Below are 26,076 nucleotides of genomic sequence, written 5' to 3'. Positions count from 1 at the left end.
TTATATCTAAATAATTTGTAAGCAAAACATTGAACAGATTGAACATTAATCTGTACTATTTTAGGTACGTTTAATAATGCTGGTAATAAACAAGTTTGGAAACCAAAATGTTTAATGTATTTGTCAGTTAAAGCTGCCAAAAGCCGGTATTAATTGACATTAGTCAGCGTACCTTGTGCCCTTTGAAATAGTACAGTAGTCTATAAATTCCATAATATTCCTTCAGTGTACCTATATTTATTTTTCGAAATATATAAATATGTTATTTTTCAATTGAATTACACTTAAGGTGTGCCCTTAAACCTACAACATCACGAGATTTATATTTATATGTAATTATAATTATAATTTTAATAGCGGCGACTGCTTATATTTGCTTAAATGCTATTATACAAATAAAAACTTCTAAAATTAACCATTATATTCCCTATCATTGTCTAACACATGCTTTGTTACTTGTTGTAGAATATGTAGTCTAATTCAATTTACAAACTTACTGTTGACATTGCGTTATGGTACTTGAAATCACAGTCATTAATTCCTGATAAGAGTACTTCTCTATTTTATTTAACATTTTAATGCCTACAAAGATAAAATAAACGGTTTCACACTAACAATATTATTTTACTAATTACTTTTTACAATTATAAAAAACCCATTAAGCTATTTTAAGTTAGATCCCACAAAAGGTACGACGCTTAATGATTCCACGCGTATTTCTGACTATGTATTAAGAAATAAGGAATGGTGTCGTAAGACAGACATACAGGCATGTCCTAATTTAGCCCTTATGTGTAGAAACCGCAACGAGAATCCGCTTCATTTGGCTCTATTGTCCTATTTGAAGTTGGTTATACACATAACACATACAAATAATCACATAGCAACGTAAATATTTATTAAAGGAGTATGACTGTATATGAATATAGATTTTATGATAATTTTCATATTAGATATATTTTTATGTCAAGCCTCAATAATTCACAATTATTGATCATCAGTTCATAAATGAATATACTATATATGTAAAATATGTAAATATCGACTTTTAATCGATTTAAAACAAACAAACGCTGAGTGTTGTACTCAACTTTAATAATATCATCGTATAAACTTTTTTACTTTTCTATAGGTACGCATTTAATAATAATATTATTATGATATCATAAATAACATTTAATATACTACATTATTAAAAAAAACTCATTCATTTCAGAATAATAAATTATCGATTTACTCATATCGATTCGATCGTATATGTATTTCAATAAGTTCCATCCCTTTTTTTAATTTCATGAACTTTCTGCAAAAAATATGGAAAAGAGATAGCAACTCCTTTTTTTAAGCTTTCACGCTCTTACATTTCCTTTCTCACTCTGCTCGATAGATAAGCAATAAGTTTGTCCCGTTTTGTTTACGTCCATGAAATGGTGATTGCACAGTATAAGTAAAAAAATCCGATACTTCAAAGTATGATTTGTTAAAATTAAATATTATATTGAAAATTTGTATCACATTATATCAATAGTGTTAATGCATGAATATAAACAATAATCAGGAATTCGAATAATCCATGAGCGCCAATTAAATTCTTATATTGATTTGTCTGTCAGTTTAGCGTGCTCTGGCTGGCCTCGTAAATCGTATCGTAGTGGGGGAAGCGCCTCTCGCACGTCGCACGGTTTCTATTTTGCGTTTCTCGAATTCAGTTACTTTACCGCGTTGAGTGGGGAACCTCATTCGCGCGAGCATTTTTTTGTAATTATATATTTAGTGATTAAAGTAGATTTTTTAGACAAACGGGCCATTTATAATTTGATAGTGTTAGTGAAACGTTACGAAATATTAGCGAACCGTGTGAAGTGACAAACGGACTGTACCGTCAGTGTAGTGAAATTTTTTATACGAATCGGACACCTGGATATTTTGTGAACGACCCTGTGCAAGTGGACGACGTGGGGAGCTGTGATTTTTGGATATAAAGGAGGGTTATAACTATAAAATTTTGACGTTGGAACGGTGCGAAAGTAGATGCGAGTGGTGTTACCCGACCGTTTGCGAACGGGAGGACGCGTTAACGTCTTCGCCAGTCGGGGTGTCTTTTCGATTCGGTCGCGTAGTGCCGTGCGTGCGAGCGCCATCTATAGTGTCCGGGCTGGGATGAGTTTGCCGCGAGCGATTGCAAGTTTAGTATGCTCGTGAAGTATATTACGTGTCTTGTTTACTTTCGCTAAAATCGAGGCTGTAATAATTAATCATAGACAGCGACCAGCCGTGGCAGGTTCGGTGCGGCGGCGCGCGGTGGTGGGCAGTTCGCTTGATGAATTTGATGAGGGTCTGAACCATGGCTACAGCGGAGATGAATCTGCCGGATAAGAAGCCTGAACACGAGTCGGGATATTACGAGGGCAGCGATCAGGAGGGCAGCATGGAGTGCGGTTGCCCGTCGCCGATCAGTTCTAGGAACTCCTCTCACTCCGCGAAACTGAAGCGCAAGCACAGCGCCCACAAGAAGAAGGTGCCGCCGAAGAAGGCGAGGGTCGAGCAAGTGAACGGCCACCGGGGTAGTAACGTGCGTAGCAAGGACAAGAGTGTTGAAATTGTTGAGTGCTCCGGTCTGAGTTCGAAGGACAAAAAAGTGGAGGAAATCGCCCCAGTGGCTGGCCCCTCGAAACGCAGCAGTTCTGTGGAGCTGATCGGTGGTACAGTGCCACCGCCGGCCCGGGACTCTGTTGACTGGAACCTTGTTGATGCTAGTAAAATTAGGAAAAGAAGTAAAGGTGAGTAATATTTCCCTGTTTTAACGGTGACATGCGGTAATTGTGTAAATGGACTATGGACAAATATGTTGCAATACAACAGTTTGTTCAGTATTCAAATTAATGTATGGCACTCATACATCATCATGATTTGAATGTGGTAGAAGCCTTGGAGGTTTGTCTGTGGAGGAATCACCTCAACACTTTGGTCTATTTACTGCAGTGTGAAGTGTTGCTGTGTTCTGGTTTGAAGGGTGTGGTAAGGGAGACATATTTATCCAAAGCGTTCAAACTTAGTTCTCAGGAGTAGCAATGCTACCTCTGATCTCAGGTAGGACATCTACATATCTCATTATGTCCCCAATATCAATCCTGATAACAAATTTCTTCAATTTATATATTTTAAATGTTATGAAATAAAATAATAATTACATGCATTTAATTAATTGTTAATTTTCACAAAGCGGAAATAGGTGTTAAACTAAGTATTTGGTTCAGGAAAATGTTCAATATATAGTTAAAATTATTTTACTCGTGCATAATATATTCAAAATAAGTATTTAATTTGAAATATCTTCTTTACTAGCAGTCCATCTGATGGTAAGTGGCCACTGCCGACAATGGGCATACATAATCAACTCCAGATAAGATAAGTCTTACCTAAAATCAGCCATATGTGTGTTACTACCTCTGAGGGCTAAGTTGAAATGCCTCTGATAAGTGTGTCTCCCTTACCACACTCAGCACACAGCAGCGCTTAACGCTGCTGTTGTAAGACCGAAATAGGTGTGGTGGTGCCTTCAAACTTGAACCACAGAGTTTTACCATGTTACAACACTATGGATTTGGTAGTTTTTGTAATAGGGTTGCATAGACCACGTAAAAAGTAGGAGATGCATCATCATCATCAACCCATTACTTTGCCACTGCTGGGCACGGGTCTCCTCTCAGAATGAGAAGGATTAGGGTATAGTCCACCACGCCAAGTGCATATTCGTAAACTTCACATACCCTTGAAACCTTTTTTCTTTTTTTATAACATTTCTCAGGTATGCAGGTTTCCTCTCGAAGTTCTCCTTTGACGTTTAAGCAAGTCAATTAATTCCTAATGCGCACATAACTTTGAAAAATTAGAGGTGTGTGGGATTTGAACCTCGGACCCCTCTATCAAATGGCCGAGTTTCTTAATCACTAGGCTATCACTGCTATGAGATCCCTATCTTGCATGCGGCCTATCTTTTATTTCCATGATATGATTTAAACAATAACTTAAAGGGATAACATTTCATATGCAGTAAGTTAATACATGTAAAACATTAGCATGACACAATATCCACAGCACAAACTTGTATATATCTAATAAGGAAGTGGATTTTTATCTCACCATGACAAACTGTTTGGTGTCAAGTGAGTTTATTATAATCATGTTTGGTTTACTACTGTGTTGTATTTGTATATAATAAGTAGTGACATCAGATGTTGTCCTGTCACAAATGGGACATTAGTGCCACCTGAAACAAATACACACACAATACACACTCACCAAATTTTCGTGATTTATATACATATTGTATTTTAGTTTGTATTCAACTTTTATTATTTTATGCTTACATGCGGTCCACTTGACAGCAAAAACCTCTGCCATGTGGCAGATAAAACCAAGCAAACCCACAGACATACATTTATTTTTTTATATATATGGACTACATCAAGAGCTGAGTAAAATGTTTTTGATGATGATATTCAATAAGGGAGGTTTCGATTGGCACTTCTGTCCATTTCCTTGACACATATTTGTAGGGCATCTTAAAAACTAGAACAAACCCATCAAACAATTATGAAAGTTTAGAATGTCGGGTCATGTCAAGTCAATGTTGTCATGAACGTACAATGTTCAACTCACTGTGGTCCTAATGTTGAAACCTGCATGCCTGAGAAATCTTTAAAAAAACATTTTCAAAGGTATGTGAAGTCTACCAATTCGCACTTATACAGTGCGGTGAACTATGGCCTAATCCTTCTCATTTTGAGAGGAAACCCGTGCCCAGTAGTGGGACAGTAATGGGTTGATGATGATGAACCAACCTCAAACAATTGTGTATTTAAGCCGTTGAGTAAATTTTGTAATTATGTCTTATAGAAAGAAGTTACAGAATGTCATATCATGTTGTCAATGTTATGAATTTCAACCAAGTGCCACCGCTGGACACATACTCAAAGATAGTAAACCCATCAAAGTATTTAAGGCTAGCTGTACCTGCAGTTTTATCTGCAAAGAATAAATAACATGACATACTAATATGTACACAAAATTATATACCTTCAACTGATAGTAACTGATGTTACATGTTTATTTTGTTTATCCCAGAGGAACAGTACATTTTTACTGGATAACAGGCATCCTATCACCTAATCCAGCCTATCTGTATATGAAAATCAAAATCCATTCAATAGTTGCATCGTGATTGACACACAAACATCCAAACTCATTATATTTATAATATTAGTAGGATTATTTTTTATGGTGTTATGAATACGTCTCGAAGACATATGGCATACAAGAGGTAGAATGTCAGATCAATTCTCTTCAGTCAGGTCAGGTCAGGTCTTGACCTTCGAGCCATTGCTACCCGATTTGTGGACAGAGATTAATACATTTGAGGCCTGAACAATCCTTACTTCCCCCTATGCACTGAAAAGATTTTATATTTATAATACACTTGTAGTGCCTGTGGCTTCACCTGCTTTTAAAAAAAATAACTTGACACACATAATATTCAAAACTTGTACCTTCATTGGAATGACCAGAAACCTTCATAGGCTCATGCACAACAACTTTGCTAAAGATCATCACATGATCAAATGCATAGTTTACGATTCTGTAAATGACATATAGACAAACATTCATTTATATATATATATATAAATCAAATAGGTATGTAGCATAATTTTTGTTTGTTGTTGTTGCTTAGCCCAATTCACTTCTCAATCAAAATTTATTGTATAGTTCATGCTCAAAGCAGATAGGCTGGTTAAAATTAATCCAAGAGGTTATGTTTGTTTTACCTATAGTTACTATTGTCATTTTACTTTACACATCCAACTAATTGTGGATGTGGCGATGACTAACTTCCTTATTTGGATCCTGTTGAACAATGAAAACAATAAGAGTATCACTACCCTTTGAGACAATCGATAAAGGTTCAAAATAAATTTCCAGCAAAGTAATGTTTCTATTTTTAAACAGTTTTATTTTTTATATATAAAATTCTAGTGTCACAATGTTTGTTAGCGTACTCCTCCGAAACGGCTTTACCGATTTTCACTAAATTTTATATGCCTATTCAGTAGGTCTGAGAATCTGCTACTATCTATTTTTCATACCCCTAAGTGATAAAGGTTGTTCACCCATAACATTTTTTTATATATATGGCAACAACGTTTGCTGGGTCAGCTAGTTACTGAATAATATTGTCAAAATTACTTAAAATGTTTTTGATCAGAAAAAATAATAGCAAACATGATATTTAATATGTAGGTTTCCGAATCTAATTTTTTAAATATCTTTCCTCATATTATCAATATAGACTTATTTGTATTTATTCATTGAGGTTTATACCTTTATAGGTATAGACTCTGTTGGTAGATTGTGTCTTATTTTCCTTATAGCAACTATAAGCTACTATATTCTAACCTAAAAGGATTGAAGGATTGAGTATATGTGACAAATGTTAACTTATATATCATCATGGGTTTAAGTCAATATTTTCTTTTCAAAATTGAAGTGGCAAGTAAGCAGGCAGTCTACCTGATTGTAAATGGTCTCTGCCGCCCAAGGATATGTGTAACCAATTCAATATAGAACAGGGGTCTACCTAGTTCAGATTACAGATATCCTGGGTGAGAAATAATTAATTAAATTAGTCTTTTTTTTTTTGTTGACGAGGGGGAACCTTCAAAAGGTACCCAATGCCTTGGGAGCGACACAGGGTTATGTGGGACTCTTACCGCAAATTAAATTAGTCTGCCTTACCAGATTATTCAGAACTATATTGTAGCACTGATATTCTTAAATTTCGACCTATTTATTTATTATTAGAAGCTTATGGTTGCACTCTTTAATCTGTTGGTCTGCATCTCCATTATCACGAACCTTAACAATTTAGGTAGGATTAATTGGAAAAAAGTCATATTTCTATATAAAAGTTATTTAAAAAAAATTGTCCTGGATATCAACATGTTTGGCCTTGTATTATGTTGTCTCTTCACTGCAAAAATATTCATCATCATCATCAACCCATTACTGTCCCACTGCTGGGCACGAGTCTCCTCTCATAATGAGAAGGATTAGGCCATAGTCCACCGTGCTGGCCAAGTGCGTATTGGTGAACATCACATACCTTTGAGATTTTTTTTATAAATCTCTTAGGTATGCAGGTTTCCTCACGATGTTTTCCTTCACCTTTCCTCACGATGTTTTCCTTCACCGTTTAAGCAAGTGATAATTAATTTCTAATACGCATATAAAATAAAATATTATTGTGTATTAAAACTATGTTGTATGTATGCGGTCATTAAATAGTATGTATTTGTTTATAAATTGTTCCACATCTTTAGCTGTAATGATATTATTTAATGTTCTATTTTTGCATTGTATTGCAAATTTCTAATTTCTACATCCATTTAAATGTAGAAGATTATAATTCACTAGGGATTTTATAATTTTGGATCATATCTCCCCATTTTACGTATTTTGTCAGAATTATCAATCGTAGGTCCTTTAATCACTCTTTATATTGGTACTTTATTCAATTATTTTGGTAATCTGCATTTTTTTAATTATTTTATATACCCCACCACATATAATGGAATCAGGATATAATCCTGATTCCATTATATGTGGTGTATATGTCTTGATGGATTTTAACATATGGGGTATCTTTTTTTTTCTTAGTAATGAGTGTGTCACTGAGTACACTAAATCAAAAATAAAAAAATCAAAATGACATCTTTAATTTGCTTTTTTCGACACATCATATCGGCTACTTAAATATTTTTATAAATAAGATGATTATTCATTTATGTATTTTTTTGCCTTTTCGCCTTTAAATTGGCTTTTTTCCAACTTTAAACAATATAATATTACACATGCTCTGTAAATCCAATAGTTTCTTTCATGGCATTACATAAAAATGTGCTGTGTAATATTATACATAACTTGTAATACTCCATACTTATATAATATGTTAATGGTTCGATAAATCAATGGTCCTTGGTGTGAGTTGACTGTTTCTTATCAATTCTATGGTGTATTAGCTACTTTCAATGCAGTTTATTTGTTTTTTACGACTTAGATGTGGTTATAGAACACTGATAAGTGCCACTGGAGTATCCAAAGTTATAAAATTAAAAGTTATCAGATTTTCGAACTTTAAAAATACAAGTAATAATTCTTATTTATAATAATAATCTTATATATAAACTTCTCGTGTCACAATGTTAGTTTCCGTACTCCTCTGAAATGGCTTTACCGATTTTCACCAAATTTTATATGCATATTCAGTAGGTCTGAGAATCGGCTACTATCTATTTTTCATACCCCTAAGTGATAAGGGTTGTTCACCTTTAATATTATTTTATTTATATGGCAACAACGTTTGCCAGGTCATCTAGTAATAATATATTACTTGTATATTTTCTTCGTTATTAAGTTTAATAAAAAGCTAAAATTGAATTAACCCAGTTATATTTAGAAAAATGTTATTTTTACAATGCAATGATGTATAATTAAATCTTATAAAAATAAATACATGGCATTTTGTATATAAAAGGAATATTGGTTATAACTAAAAATATAAATATTCAATTAATATATTAATTTTCCAGTTTATTATGAACAGAGTTAATTAATGTCCAAGTAATATTAATTGCACCGTTGAATGTTATTGTTATTGCAAGTTGAATCAATTCAAATTGTGTTACATCAACTATACTTACTAAGTTGATAAGCACTAAACTTAGTTTCGTGGTAGATAACGAAGATATACTTTTCCAAGGCGTTCCAGCTTAGTCCTCAGGGGTAGCGGCGCATCTGTGGCCGATATAAGGTAGGAATATCTAATCCTATCTGGGGTTGATTATAGGTGTCAATAGGTTGCAGTGGTCACTTGCCATCAGGCGGACTGCATGCTCGTCTCCTACTATATTATAAAAAAACACTAATCATATTCGATGTTTATCAATTTTTGTCTACCAATTGTCTAATTGTCTACCAATTTCACAATGGTTGCCTACCTAATTGTAAAATTCGAACTGTACTAGGCAAAATGTATTCAGATTGCTTATTTCTGAGCGTAAATCCTTACTATAGCTGTAACAATGTCGTAAATAGCGACATTCAACTTAGAATTACTCTCCCGTTATCAGGAGGGCAAGTAACATTAACCTTAATTCACTAGTTGTATAGCAATATCCTCCTACGTTTCCGATAATCACTATTTTACCGAATAGCAACAACATTTTTACAAGGAAAGTCGTGATTAAATAATATTTGGTTTTTGAATGAGGAAAACGAATTTGAATTTCTATATTTTTATTTTGAAGCAAAGGCAAATGAATGTATGTATATTATATTTAAAATGTAATATTTTGTAACGCTTTTTGATGTTATACTTCTAGTTTGAGAAGTTTTAGAAAAGTATTTTTTGTTTTACAAAATTATATGATACACTGATAAAAACGACACCATACAATTGCAAACGACTCCATAAATACTGCAAATTTGCAAAAAAAATAGTGTATTTCGCGTGAGTCGTGTCATATTAATTTGTACTACCTAATTATTTGCTTTACTAAAAGACGGTTCAAGACCGGTCGGAGTGGCGCAGACTAGGGGAGGCCTATGTCCAGCAGTGTACTAGTAAAGGCTGATGGATGGATGGATGAATTCTTTGCTTTATAATTCTTTCACATGTACAATTTACATATTGATTGACACGTGCACTCTTTTTTAACGAATTCGGAAAAGAAGTATTACTTGATGACCCGCGTGGCGGAACAATCACCATGCCGGTCTGGCTCGCAGAGGATCTCGGGTTCGATCCCCGGCCAGACCGATATCTGAATTATGAATTTAGATATCTATTCTGGGTCTGGGTGTTTGTGTATTCGTCTTTGTGTGTGTTCATGGCACTCACGACATAGGGAATCCTAGTGTGGGTCTGTACTGTAATTATAGGAACGCACGGCAAAGGCACGTAAGAAGGAGATGCCCTTCTTACGTGCCTACATAAGTTCAGACTCTTTTTTGTTTTTATTATTTATTTCCACGATGTCATGATGACACCATGGAATTGGAATATTCCTCATAATAATAAATAGGTATAATGGAAACGAACTAGTATCAGGTTTGCCAGAACGAGTTCCACCTTTGACACCGCTTGACAAATGACTAGTGCTTGACAAACTAGCCATTAGTGCATTAACCCCTAGGATCACATCACATTCATCTTACACGAGATGGAATGTGGATAAGATGTGTAGTATGTTGAAATAAGATTAACTTAAGTTTGTTGAATGGCCTGAGGATATAAAATAAACGCTTTCTACACTCACAGCCCCACACTAGGATTCCCTGTATCGTGGGTGCCATGGACACACACATAGACAAATACACAAACACCCAGACCCAGAAACAGAAATCTAAATTCATCATTTAGATATCTGTCTGGCCGGGGATCGAACCCGGGACCCTCTGCGCGTCAGACCGGTATGGTGGCCGCTCCGCCACGCGGGTCGTCAATATAAGTTACTAGTATGTGTCATTGTGGTTACTGGTGGGCAAATTCTGACACTATAGTGATTGATCATTGGTCATGGGTTCTGTTAGCAGTCTATTAAACACAGGTCTATGTTATTACAGGCTAAGTTCGACCATTATTAATAAAATAAGGTATGGAGAAAGTAATTCCCGCGTCATCTCCGCATTTCTGCTTCATAACAGCAGTGTTAAGCGCTGCTGTGTTCTAGTTTGGTGTCATAAGGATGACATACTTATCCGAGGCGTTCTAACACATGTCCTTTATTCATAATCAATCTATCTAATTGCCTACCACAGACCGAAATTTGACCAATTGTCGTAGGCAGAAATTTGGGTAGGATTTATTTGATTTTATTAATATTTAATAGCTCATTTCTTTATGTATATCACATAACGGTATCTAGCGCATTTGGCTGTACAGTCGGGCCCTCATTGTTGAGGATCGTGACTTCTTTGCAATATAGTATTAATCCAAGAGTTGCGGTTAGAGCCTTTAGGTACAGCCTTGCTAATTGTTATCTCCAAATATTGCGATATTTGATCATCTGGTGCATAAATCGCTCAAAACTGACCTCCGCCTTAATAAAAGTCATGAAAATATTTGTTATTTGCTATAACCGTTATCGTAACGTGATAACCGGTTTACAAGTCTAATCGTAATCATCTAATCGTCATAAAAACTTGATTCACAAACAGTTCCGTAGTTTTGTGTGATACTTGAACAAACATATAAACAACATACTTCTATGGTATATACAGATGAATAAACTCCAGTTGTGTTCTTTTGGATATCCCGGAGTCCGCCGAGGATGGCCACACGGGGGGGTTTTAGTGCGGCAAGAATCCCACATAACTCTGTGTCGCTCTCACGGCACCGGGTATCTTTTGAAGGGTTCCCTACGATAACAAAAAAAAGACAGATAGATAAACATAGCATAGCTGTGTTTAGAAGTAGTAAAAGAATAAGCAGACCATCTGATGTCAAAGGACAACTACTGTTGTCTGACCGTTGTTGTTGTCGTTGTTGACCATCTGATGTCAAAGGACAACTACTGTTGTCCATCAGATGGTCTGCTTATTCTTTTGCCATGAACATCAATATGGAGTTGATATTGCTCAACCACAAATGCATAAGTTACACATGAGAACTTAAATTGGAACGCCTTGTATATAGTGTACCTCCTTTACCTCTCTCATATGTTGTATTTTCATAATAAAACAAAGCTTTTAAGTCTATGGCCAGTTTTTGAATAACATAAGCCATTGTTATTTAATCTTCTAATTTCGTGTAAATCTCAAAATTCCAATAAAGAGGAAAAATTGCTTGCACATAAAGACATAAAATTACAACAGAAAATACGACCCCCTTCGTAAAAAAAGTACATTGAAATTGGTCTAGAAACACTGGAGTTATTCAATATTATATGAAATTGTGTTTTTCCAGTTTTTCGCTACTGTCAAAAAAATTCCTAATGTACTAATAGTTTCATTGTAAACTATGTTTTCCAATAACCAACACCTTATTCAAATTGGTTCAGTAGTTTTTTACAAAATCGTGGACATACCAACCAACACAGCGGTCATTTACAAAACCTCCTTTTTTGAAGTCGGTTAAAACAATAATCATGTTTTATTTTGATATCATACTAAGGACCGACAGTTATTTTGAAATTGCAGAAAGACTTAATTTAGTTGTTTAGATTAAATCATAGATACGTCCGGCGTGCACATAATGTACGGCTGTGGCGTGAGATTGAACGGAGTTAAGAAACACGTGTTGTCTCTGTTGCACTTATGGAATTGAAACGAGACGAGCTTATTTTTATCATTGCCCTTTTAAGATTCCCTGCTGGACTACTTGTGGCTTCTAAATCGGCTTCCAGCTGTCTTCAAGTAATTGGTGTAACTATTGAAGGGCGATCTGTGCTCTTGTCTAGACGTGGTCTTCACTCTTCACTTGAAAACCTTTGACAACTCGTGTGGTTGAGGGGTCACCATATTAGTTTAACGCACAGAGGGTTTTGACTAAATAATTAATTCTTTTTGGACATGAACTTCATCCTGTCTCCACCAACTCGTATAAAAACAGTGTTATAATGGATTGCGCAATAAACATAATCAAAGGGAATTGTGCCCAGCTGTGGGATATAAGAAACTTACCAACCATACAAACTTGTGCCATAAAATACTCATTCGTTATGAATAACCAATCTATCCAACACTTTGCTTACCAAAGATATTTGACAGTGATTCCATACTAGAAATTGTCAAGATTCTACCTTTGGTACGCAAAAGGATAGATTTTGTACGGGCATTTGTAGTTACATTGTATGTACATATTACAACATACAAATGTACCTATGTGAAACAAATGAATGCCATGAGAAACACGCCATGCTACATAATACAATACATACCAACACACAACAATACTTAGTAAATATATGTATTTTATATACATAGTTGATCTTTATAAGTATGTCTAGAGGTCGAACTCCAAGAAAATTATGTATTAAAATGGAGAGTCATTGCAATCAATATTACTTTGTGAGATAAGTAAGTACTTTCTAATACAGTTAATAATGGAGGCTTTCACTCAATTTGACTGTCCATTTACGCTACCACTGCCAGTGGTGGGCTCTTCGTGACTTTACCGTAGATTTTTTTTTTTTATATGTAACCTAACGATAAGGCAGACGGGCTACCTGATGGAAAGCAGTCACCGTCGCCTATGGACATTTGCAACACCAGAGGAGTCGCCAATGCATCGCCGGCTTTGAAGGAGAGCTCTTTTTACACCCCTCTTGAAGAGCCCCATGTCATAGTCCTGAGGGAATACCTCAGGAGGAAGTTCATTCAGATAATAAGCAAAATAGAGTACTAATGTAACACTGGTGTATCATTAGTCAAATTTTAGTTTAAACTTGATTGCGGGGCATAATGTTTTTCGAGAGTGTGTATATATAAACGTATGTATCATTCTTTGGCATGACGAACCCCGTGGCGGTCGCCATACCGGTCCGACGCGCAAAGGGTTTCGGGTTCGATCCCCGGCCAGACAGACATTTGAATGTTGAATTTGGATATCTGTTCTGGGTTCTTTGTCTGTGTATCCGTCTTTGTGTGTGTCCATGTCGTACATAGGGAATCCTAGAGGCTGTGAGTGTAGAAAGCGTCTTTTCGCATGCTCTAAAGAATAAACGACTTAAGAATTTTAACATTTTAGGTGTCGTTGGATTTGTCTATATGACGTTATGGGAGTGTCATAAGCTACATTTTAAACAGTCTGTTTCTTTTTATAAAGTTTCTCAAGCTTTTTTTGTACAGTGCGATCTAAGAGAATATTAAATTGTTATGATAGCGTCTGCGGTATCTATTTCTGTTTGTGGATGAGGAAAACTTTATGAAATAATATCGAACTGTACAGTTATTGTTACAAAAAATGTGATCGCAATGAATGAGATGGCAAAGATTGATAATAGAAATCATATTTACAACAGCCATTGTTGTGATCGAGATTAAGACCCAGTTCACTAGCGCCCGTTATTAATATTTAATCTGTAATTTTTGTTTATCAAATATTGATATTTGACAATCCATTCGACTAGGAACATAGTTTATTTATACAACTTATATTGGCAATAAGGAAATTAAGTATGGTATATATTTAGTACCTACTCGTTACATATTAAAATGTCTCAATTTCTCAACTTAGTAGTATGTAGTTAGTTTTTATATAGAACATTTAATTTAAGCAGTGATAGCCTAGTGGTTAAGAAACTCGGCCTCTCGATCGAGGGGTCCGGGGTTCAAATCCTAGGCACCTCTGATTTTTCAAAGTTATGTGCGTATTAGAAATTAATGTAACTGCAGCTGGGATAGACTTAAATAAAAGTAGTCGTGAAATAATTTAACTATATTCTCGGGCAGAGTTTCCTCTTACAGACCAAATATTAGAATACATCATGTCAATGCAGAGCTTCTACTTAAATATGATTTTATAATTTTGCACTACCTCCTTTATACTTATAATTGAACAAACGTTTATTAACACATATTTCCGGTAAAACATTCCATAAATTGAAAAATGATTAGGCATTTATAAAATAACATAAATTAATTAAATAACAATTTTAAAGACATAAATAATTAATAATATAAAACTAAATATGTAATTTACGCAATAACTAATAAACATGACTATGACGTAAATAATTCTTATACAATAATAAAATCAAACTGATGTGTAGTGCCCTTAGGCAAACTACTTGTTGGTTGGTAACATTAATAATCACTTGCTAAACGGTGAAGGAAAATATCGTGAGGAAACCTACATACCTGAGATTTATAAAAAAAAAAAAAACTCAAAGGTATGTGAAGTCAATACGCACTTTGCCAGCGCGGTGGACTGTGGCCTAATCCTTCTCATTATGAGAGCAGACCCGTGCCCAGTAATGGGTTGATGATGATGATGATGATGATGAACGACACCTTTTATATTAAAGTTTGAATCCGTCAAGCCATTTCGGTTGTAGTGCGTGCTTAAGAATAAGACATGTACATTGTACATTACCCTCCGCAGTCCAATAAAAATCATATTCACACGTCTTTCAGAACTTTTTTTCATTACACTCAGACTTAACAAATATTATTCTTGATAGATTTACATTATTTATATTCTGAAATAGTACAAAAACTTTCTGAAAATATTTACAAGGTTCATTGAACTTCGTCCTCTGGTTAATGCATGGAAGTCTTAACATACATTTGTATTATAATGATTATTTATCATTTTTCTTATCATCTATTATTATCGAACACTCATCTGTTTGCGCAATTGTTGCTAGTAATAAAACAATTTCTTTTGTCATTTGTACAGGAATATGTATTAATAATGTTTGTAGTTTATTCTATTTATATCAGTGGTAGGTCGTTGGTTCGAATTTCAATAAGCTACCTACCGTACCTCTGACTATTACAAATTATATGTGGATATAAATTGTAATTGTAAACCTGTATCTTTCGTTATATATAAACAAGCCTAGCCTAGTGGGCCTCAAGTCCACCTCTTCATCTAAGGGGCCGAGGTTCAAATCCAATTCGGATTTGTTAAAGTTGCATATTGCTTTTAAATATCAGAGTTAAAGTTATTAGAAATTAATAATCACTTGCTTAAACGGTTAAGGAAAACGTGAGGAAGTATATCTGAGAAATATAAAAAAAATCAAAGGTATGTGAAAGCTACGAATACGCACTTTGCCAGCACGGTGGACTGTGGCCTAATCCTTCTCATTATGAGAGAAATCCCGTGCCCAGAAAGTGGGGCAATAATGAGTTGATGATGATGATGATATTTCGTTACACCGTAATAGAAACCTTCATGTTTTAACTCAGTCTCATACCTATTTCTGCCTTAGGTACTATAGCAATGCTAAGGTCTTTTTTTCTGGTTGAAGCGTGGGGTAAAAGAAAAATTCTATATGAGCCGTTTCAATTTAGTCTTATGTAACTGTAACCGACCTTTAACAGATGTCCAATACTAGACTTTATCTGATGTTGATTTGACTCAATGGCTACTTACCGTAAGGTGCACTGCATGGTCTTTCCTATCTCTACATAAAATAATAATAATATGAAAGTTTACAATCGCACACATATACGTTGCTAGGGCAATGCTTAAAAATAGCAAGTTATTTGATTCGACTCTTGCTGTACCACCGCCACACCAATTTCCGCTTGATAACAGCAGTGTTAGGCGCTGCTGTATTAATGAGACGTACTTAGCCACTCCCAACTTACTCCTAAAGGGTACCCGAGGTCGACCATGTGGTAAAGGATACGTATCCTACGCATATGTGGTCGACCTCAGGCAGAATTGTAATTTTATTTGGGGTTGATAACACATACATGGGCGGCACTATAAACTTACCGTCAAGAGGACTGCATGCTCGTTTGTTACTTCTGTATTATAAAAAAATCCCTTTAGATACACATTTATTGTTACAATCTACGTGTCATAAACGTTGAAAAACCGTTACTATGTTATCAACGACCACATCACGCACACACGTGTAATAAAGTTTAATTTTGTTTCAGTTAACCTTAACGGCGCTTCAAAAGTGGACATATCACATTTCGACTTGCTCAAAGTTCTCGGTACCGGAGGTGAGTTTAGTTTTATTACTTTTGACTTAGGTATTATGGTTATAGCGATTTGATATCAGAGACTTGGCGTTCGATTCCCGGTTGGGTATTTGTTTGTATGTATAATTTTACATAATTATGCAATTTTCCTAATGCGTAAGAACATAAAGAATTACATTATATACGTAGTATTATAAAAAATGGTTATTGAAAATTGGTAAGTGCCTCTGTAGCCTCATTCAAAATAAATATATTTCTTTTCATTTCACGATAATATTGTCAACCCTTGTGGCGAAGTGGTGACTAAATCGGTCTAATGTATACGTAGGTTTTCGGGTTCAATTCTCGGCCTAGATGAATAGACATTTAAATGATATTTTTGCTTTGGGTCTGGGTGTTAATTTGTTAAAGTATTCTATTTAGTTTGTGCCACTGACACCTATGAAACACGAACTCTATTATGAACTTATGAGGGTAGAGACTTAGAGAGCGACATTTTCGCATTATTTATTATACTACGGCATAAGACTGTTTCCTGTCTAGACATTGTACAAAACGCTTCTCTTTTGATACTGACGATTCCTAAAAGGAAGCCAAGTTTAACGAGGGTTCAGAGACACTTATCCCTTCTTCCCTGTCACTAAACCGTATAATTGCCGAAAATTGTGCAGTCGATACTTAAGTACTAAGCTAGGTGCATAGATTAGTAAAGATACTTCGCCGCCTTGAAATTGAATGAAGCCACAAACAGCTTATTAGTAAGTTCTTTTTTTGAATTCTTGACAAATAAAAACATTTTTGAGAAAATTTACGAATAAATAACTAATACTGCATAATTTACACAATAAATAAATAATTATTTCAGATATTTTAGGGACATTTTAGCACGGAGACGTGGCAAAACTTTTTTACGCAACTATTTTGTGATAGTTAGTTCGCAAAACTGGGTACATTTTCTTGTTAGGAGTGAGTAATCTTTACTAATCGATGGCTAGGTGGATGAATTTCTATAATTTGTATAAATTGACCTATCTATAACAAGTTTCTACACGTTCGTGGTTTTCAAATGCAGTTTATTAAAAGCTTATTTAAAAATATTAAATCTATTTTAGGATAATAACATTTTAGTCAACGGCGCGATATGATTTTTATTTATAAGTTTTTTTCATTTAATTATGAACTTCGACTCCAAAATTAATTTCTAATACGTATATAACTAAATTGAGAAGTGCGTGCCTAGAATTCGAACCTCGAAATCCCTGTTCAGAGGCTGTATTTCAATCACTTATCTATCTCTGCATTAATTTCTCACTTGATTCCAATTTTTATTCAATAAAAAAGTGTAATGGATTCATCAAAAGTTTCCAAATTGGTATCACAAGGGTTATCGAATTACTTTGAGAGAGGGCGTGATATCTGAATCAGATTTATAAAAGGCACGCTTCGTAAGAAACGTTGAACCTAAATATGTTCTAGACCGCGCAGGTTTATTGGCCTGTTTTGACCTGAGTTTTGGGCACTATACTTTACTTTACTTTATAGAGAACTATATAAGCATTGATAGCCTTGGTTGTAACTCGGCCTATCGTTCGATAGGTCTGCCGTTCGAATCCCAGGCACCTCTGGTTTTTGAAATTTATATGCGTATTAGAAATTAATTGCCACTTGCTTTAATAGTTAAGGAAAACGACGCCAGGAAAGGAAAACATTTTCTTTAAAAAAATGTTTAATGAAGTATGCCAATACGCACTTGTCCAGCGCGTTACTACTACATACTAAGCTTATTCTCTTCGTCTGTATGTTTTTGGCGTGTCTTTTTCTGTTGACGAGGGGGAAACCTTCAAAGGTTGTCGTAGGAGCGACATAGTCATCTGGGATTTTTACACAATAAAACCCCTTCGGCCATCCTCAGCGCTATGTTGAGGACTCCGGTATCTCTAGTTAAAAGTAACTTGAATCCTCCGATTACGATATTGTCTTCGAGAATATCTGTCTGTTTGTCTATCTGCAATGAAGACCGTTCCTTAAAATATTAACTTTTGAACCATAATGGTTAGCCGATTTGATAATGTTCTAAAGAAATTAAAATGTAGGAACCACGATAATGAATTCGACAAAAAAACAACCAATAAGCCTTGTAAAGCCGTTTAAAAACTACCTGTCTACCTTCCGGGGTGGCTTGAAAAGTTCACCTTCATTCAGGCGTGGTGGTCAGCGAACGTAAAATGTTTTTCGTGCTTTTTATTACTTGACTAGACTATGGGTTACGTTATGTTATAGCTTATTGCTCGAGGCGTTAGGTTTAGAAGAGACATAAGCCTCCTCACAAGCTAAACATAAAAAGTTCTTTCGGCATTGGTGATTTTGGGTTCAATTTGCACTGTTTGAAGCGGATATTTTGACTGTTTCAAATTGTTTGAACTCTTCAGATAACGTTAAGTATATCCTCATTTCAGAAAAATCATAGGCTTAGTCTTATGAAATTGTATAAGATGCACTATGTAGCTATTTTTCACGTTGTTCCACACAGTCCATTTTGTAATTATTTCAATATTTTATTTTCCTAATTTCTTACTTTAGTTGGTTAGAAAATCAAATCAAACATGAAATGGACGGCTTACGTTTTCCACTGTCGTTACATAGGCAGTAACTATAGGTTCTCTATCGAAGCCTTGACAAGGCTGGAAAGGTCTGTAGCCAAAGATAACGACATACCACTATAAACCGTAGCAACAAAAAAATAATTTACGAGCGTAACGGCCCCTCAGCATTTCGTATTCAGAACCGCTTCTCGGACGGCGTGGGCCACGGTGCGTGATGGTTGCACGGGCACGGCTGCAAGTGCACTGGGGTGCAACGACCCCGCTCAGCTGGGACAACACGTGGTCGCTAGTCTTGATAGTAGTGTTCATTGTAGTTGTAAGTTAGGTCTTTTGGCATTTCGTATTTGAAACCGCTTCTCCGGCGGTGTGGGCCACGGTGTGGGCCACGGTGCGTGTTGGTTGCACGGGCACGGCTGCAAGTGCACTGGGGTGCAACGACCCCGCTCAGCTGAGACGACACGTGGTCGCTGCTCTGTTGATAGTAGAGTTTGGTGTGGTTGTAAGTTAGGTCTTTTGGCGTGGAAAAACAAATCATCTAAAAATATTGTAACATTTATTACTCCAACTCTGTTCGTGTGTCACAGGGCTCTATCTCTTTAACCGTAATGGATAGACACTTGAAATGTTTACAGAGCGTGTATAACGGTGGCTGCAATAACAACAAATAATATAAATGAAAATAAATGGTGGTGGTCATATTAGGAACTGATATTTTTACGCGTTTTTCGTTTAATCTATTGATCGTAGCAGGTAAACGGTTCCAAATTCCACAATGCATTGACTTCTATGGCTGCTAAGATAACAAATACTAAAAATGAAATAAATTAGGTGGTACGGAACCCTCCGTGTCCGAGTTCCCACTCGCATATTTTTCAGTCATCATCAGCAACCCATTACTGTCCCACTGCTGGGCACGGGTCTCCTCTCAGAATGAGGAGGATAAGGTCATAGTCCACCAAATACGTATTGGTAGACTTCACATACCTTTGAGATTTTTTTTTATTATAATTCTCTTAGGTATGCAGGTTTCCTCACGATGTTTTCCTTCACCGTTTAGCAAGTGATAATTAATTTCTAATACGCACATAACTTTGAAAAATCAGAGGTTTAGCCTGGGATTTGAACCTCGGACCCCTCGAACGAGAGGCCGAGTTTCTTAGCTACTAGGTTATCACTAAGGTTAGGTTAGGTCACTAAGGTTAGGTTAGGTTCCTTTGGAGGTCCCGGAGTCCTGTACGCAGCGCTGAGGACGGCCACCGGGGGGGTTTTAGTGCGGTAAGTGTCCCACATAACCCTGTGTCGCTCCCAAGGCATCGGGTACCTTTTGAAGGTTTCCCCCTCGTGAAAAAAAAGGAAAAATGTTATCACTAAGGATTTTTTCAGTCATAAAAACTCAAATTAGGTACTTTAGTGTCAAACGGAGCATTTCGCACACCTTCTATAGTGGTCATGGTCGTTTAATCAATCATACATGAATAGGCCTAAATGACCACTTAACATCAGGTGACTGTTAACAGTGGTCGCTATGACCTTACAATGTGTCGTGTTTGACATTGTCTATGTGGTGAGTCAATGACCCGCTCAGCTGATCGGCCTGTCGCGGTCGAAATGTGGAATTGGGTACGTTGCGTAATATCTAGACGGTGTAAGAAAACTGTCGTATGAATGATGACTGGGCAATGTTTAAACGGATTGTGGTAGTCTTCGACGTAAGTTAAATGAAAATTCGAAAAATATTTTTTACGATTAATAATCACGTCATTTAATTAATATTAATAGTCCATTGAAATGTAACATTTGGGTTGCTTAAGTATCCAAATAAGACTAATTTTGATATTTCATTTTAATAGGAATGTAATTTTTTTCCACTTCTGTTGTGATAGTTGCTATGGGAGGTTTCAAACGATTTTCTCATGCGCAGTCTATTTCCTATACAACATTAAATGTATTTATAATAGAAGTAAAGTTTGTTATTTTTTTATTTTTTACGAATGCTGATATAGTCCGCGTAAAATCGTCTGCGTAAAAGCGTCTGACTTTGATTGAACTTAATAATTGTAATGTTGTGCAGACCTATAATTTAAGTGCATATTTTTAAACGTTTTCTTATTGTCTTATTAATATTAGATTAATTTTTATGTACTTAGTTGGTATGCCTTTTTAAATAAATAAATAAATAAAATTGCTAGTCCATTCTGTATATAGATATGAATCGCGTCACCATAGCAAATTGTATGACTACACCTGCCCGCAACAACTTCAGAGCGGACTAGCAGTTTGGCGCGGACTATACCTAATATTGCTGCTATAAGAAGCCTTTTTAAAGAAACAATTAAGACAGTTTGTAAAATAGCGTACTTAAAATTGGACTGCAACAGGACCACAAGTAAACCACGTGGTGTTGATTATTTGATGTTATCATTCGTTGGATCTCTACCATCTGTTGCGCTTTACGGAATTCTGATTTATTAATGTGGGAAAAAGCTTCGTAAAATGGACTTTTTACAAAAGGAAATAAAATTACTGAACCCTAAATTTTGTAGGGAATACAAATAATTGGCTTAGCGCGAGTCGTACCTCACACGGACTGTTCCGTACCAACAAATTTTCATTACTTTTTTGGTCATTAGGATTTTGATATCATAGCATCCATAAAAGTAAATGCATTGTGTAAATTTTAACTGTCTTCCTATTACAGTTTATATACAAAGCAAAGAATACCGATTCCGTTTTAAACCTTTGGGTACGGAACCCTAAAAAGGAAACCTTTTCCGTTTATTTATTAACATGTTTCTTGGACGGCGTTGATTTCCGTCCTGGAGACATCTTTATTTTTAAATTCGCTCTAGATCCAAACCCACACATAAACCCAGGTAACTATACTTAGCGTTCATGGCAACAAAATCTATTATTTGCATTTAAAAACGCCATGTTTCAATAATGATGACTTCTTAAGAATGAGCACCTATTCAGTGACATGTCCAGTGGCCCGATTGTGTCTTAGCATAACTAGTTTGCGACCGCAGCTGTGCTTCGGGTTGCTGGGCACCTGTCTATGAGGTTTACACGTGAATCTACTTTTGTTCATGTATGGGATTGTCATGGGAATTGGAAGTAGACAGCACTTTCATTTTACTTTGATTTTAGTTCAACTATAATTTTATTAATTTATTCAAAGACAAAGATCTTCATATTTTTTTTATTATTTTAGAAATGAAATCTGTGTTGAACAATATATTAATGTAGTCTATTAATAATGATATCAGCAAATATTAATGTAAGTCGAAAAAAAAGTATTTTGGAAAACTCCGCTTAAAAGGATTTAACGTAAAAACGAAATACACACCTGGTAAAATTTAAAAATCATCAATAACACCAAAATACCATCGATAATGAACCTGGGATAACACCAAAGTTATAAGTTAGTCGGACTGTATAAATAGATCTGTGTATAAATAGATTTTGGTTAATAAAAAACAATGATTACTCAAAAAAAAACTTTTCAAAAACTCGTGTAATCGTAAAGAGGAATTTACACAACGCGAGATCTACTTTATATTAAACTACGACCAATATCCCGGGCGCCTGTTTAAAATTGAAAAGTGCATGGGGGTGCGAGCGGGCGGCGTCGCGAGGGGGTGGCCGTATTGAGCTGTGACTTGTCTCGTGGGGCACGTATTGCGGGTAATATGTCGTACACATGATTCTGATACACATTATTGTTTAAGAAATGTTTCCTTGAAGGTCTTTTGAGGTTTGATAAGAGCAATACCGATGGTTTAGATTGGCACAGGACCACTTTGTTTAACTTATGGATGATTTTTACTCGATTACGGATGGTAATGTTTATTGAGCGTATATATGTAGCATCTAGGGCTCATTCTAGGGCATGCCATACAGCCCAAACGGCTTAGGGATTTAAACATAATCAAGTGTTATTGGATTAATCTAAATTGTGGGAGTAACGCACACTATATATAGGTGATTTTAAGCAGTCCGATTTTATTTAAATAATAAAGACTAGTATATATTTATTATATTTTATTGTATGTATTTTTATTATTTTATTGTATGTATTTAATATTAAATATTGCCATTTCATATAAAATTAGCTTTACCCACGACTTTGCCCGCCGTGAGAGGATTTTATCTATGTCTCGGAAAGAGTACCTTTTTTGGGACGAAAGGTACTATACGTCTTTATCTGAAGCCCTGATAACCTGTGTACAAAACTTTATGACAACCGGTTGTGTTATTAAAACGTGAAAGTGAAACAAATTGACTTTCGAATTTATAATATTAATTAGGATTCGAGTACGACATCAAGTCTTGCGCGACATTGTAAAACGTGAGGAGCCACGTGAATTTGTTTACCGGGATAATTACCCCCAGCCACCCCCGAAACCTGCCAAAAGTTAATTGTTCGTACTTACTGCGCGATTGTCTCGAAAGGGCAATTTTTTCGAAACACTTTACGCGTTTTAAAAGTTTTGCAAGAGGTAAAATGTTTAACTTTTTTGTTCTTTTTTTTATAGATTGTAAGTTTTCTGTTTTCAGTGTATTTTTATTTGCTGTTTTATGGTGTATTGTTTTGAATTTTAATTTCGAAAAGTGATTCAACTTTTAAATTTATTTTACGTAGATGTCGAACTCAATATAGCCTATATCAAATATAGCCTCTATCAGTCCTACGAATTAGATTAGTCCAACGACACCTCATATGTTCAAAATCTGTCAAGCCTTTTGTACTGTTGGGCGTGCCAAAGAATACAAGACATACATACGCTCGAAAAACATTACCATCCACAATGCACATATTTTTGAAAGAGAAGAAATTTATAGTTATTCTTAATCTATGTTTACAAAAAATGGCACCGTTACATAATAATAATAGCACACCATACGTTCACAGTGTGGTGGTCACCCCTTGGCAATTATACCATGACCGCTAGTCGTAGAGGTCAATGATCGTCGCGAATATCGTACGAGCTCCAAGATCGGAGCAATAACTGTTACGTTTGTATTATGTGGTCGTATGGTGGTTTAATCCTTCTCATTCTGAGAGGAGATCCATGCCCAGGAGTGGGACAGTGGCGGAACTCGTAGAGGTCAGTGATCGTCGCGAAAATCGTACGAGCTCCAAGATCGGAGCAATAACTATTACGTTTGTATTATATGGTCGTATGGTGGTTGAATCCTTCTCATTCCGAGAGGGATCCATGCCCAGCAGTGGGACAGTGGCGGAAGTCGTAGAGGTCAATGATCGTCGCGAAAATCGTACGAGCTCCAAGATCGGAGCAATAACTGTTACGTTTGTATTATAATATATGGTCGTATGGTGGTTAAATCCTTCCCATTCTGAGAGGAGATCCGTGCCTGCTGGACAGTAATGGGTTGATGATGGTGGATTTGTTTGAGTGATATTTGAGTTTGAGTTGTAAATTGAATGATTTTGAGTGTTTTAAAAATGTTCAATGGATTTTGACAAGATATTTGTTTTAGGACAGGAGTAGGACCCAGTATTACCATATGCAAGTATATAGTAGAATTAGGTGTATATTTGCTCAAAAACTATTTTATTCTACCTTGATTCTATTCCATGTATGTATAGTGTGAAGAATTATACTCGAGATTATGATTTCTTATGATTAGTTTTATAAAAAACGTAGCAGAGATTTTAATGTTTAATAGACAGAAAATAAAAATAAAATAGAACTGTCATAAATAATTAATATCATATTACAACACAATAAGAAAATTTTAGGACTAATTGACTTTCATTACTAATTAACATTTCAAGAAACTAATTTATCATTTAGACGTCATTCGGGATCGAACCCGGAAACCTCCGCAGGTCTATATCGTCGACCAATGTCTCACTGTATTGTTTTCCGGCCTATCAACGAACACCTCATCCACGATTCACATCGGCTAAACAAACAAATCTGACCTACTGTCTGCATATATAGGTACCGTAGGGTTGTGCGAAAGGCACATTCCGAAAAGCAGGATTTGTAGTTGCAAATTGCAAATATTTAGTAGGATTTTTTATAGTATGAACGAAAATATTTTTAAAAATCACATATTCCTCAATGTTTATAATGCATGTAATAATAAAATTAATTGAATAATTTTAGCTCCACATACTCACCCCAACCAAAAAATTTAAAACCAAACGCTTCACCAAACCTCCTGATGTGTTCCCGGAGTGCTATGACATGGGGCTCTTTAAATAAAAGGTGCAAAAAGCTTCCCTCCAATTCCGGCGATGCTTTGGCAACTTCTCTTATCTTGTCCATAGGCGACGATGACATCTTTCTATCAGCTAGCCAGTCTACCTCATCGATTTTTTTTATTTAACTTTACTTTATAGTAGGAACTTTGTTTTTTCACTTGTGCATTTACATTAATTTTGCACGTTGTTTTCACAAGTCATCCAGAGCGGCAAAGGACCGCATCTGGTTACCGTCCTGTGACGCTGACCTTCCCACCATATATAGGCTAGCAGTATACATAAAAGAAATGATGATAACTGCCTCATCGTTTAGGTTTAACTGGAAAATATACGCTTTCTACACCCACAGCCCCACACTAGGATTCCCTGTATCGTGGGTGCCATGGACACACACAGAGACAAATACACAAACACCCAGAACCAGAAACAGAAACCTAAATTCATCATTTATATTTCTGTCTGGCCGGGGACCGAATCCGGGACCCTCTGCGCGTCAGACCGGTATGGTGACCGCTC

General features: G+C 35.7%; 1 protein-coding gene across 2 annotated transcripts in view; it reads left to right on the top strand.

Annotated features, from left to right (window-relative positions):
* LOC140745939 (ribosomal protein S6 kinase alpha-5) overlaps positions 1-26,076 on the top strand; it is a 133,785-nt gene that overhangs the window by 5,026 nt on the left and 102,683 nt on the right. Inside the window, exons 1-2 of one of the 2 annotated variants that reach the window (XM_073077913.1) lie at positions 1,697-2,780; positions 16,675-16,743. In XM_073077913.1, coding sequence (XP_072934014.1) covers positions 2,345-2,780; positions 16,675-16,743 — 505 coding nt within the window. In that variant the 5' untranslated portion in view covers positions 1,697-2,344. Of the gene's footprint in view, positions 1-1,696; positions 2,781-16,674; positions 16,744-26,076 lie in introns of those variants that run through there. The other variant, XM_073077912.1, reaches the window with a different exon arrangement.

Source organism: Epargyreus clarus, unplaced genomic scaffold (genome assembly GCF_041222505.1).
Source record: "Epargyreus clarus isolate Ecla_fem2 unplaced genomic scaffold, WU_Ecla_fem_2.2 ptg000011l, whole genome shotgun sequence".
Lineage (NCBI taxonomy): Eukaryota > Metazoa > Arthropoda > Insecta > Lepidoptera > Hesperiidae > Epargyreus > Epargyreus clarus.
The sequence above is the reverse complement of the archived record's forward strand: the minus strand, read 5'-3'. Positions and strand labels throughout refer to the sequence as shown.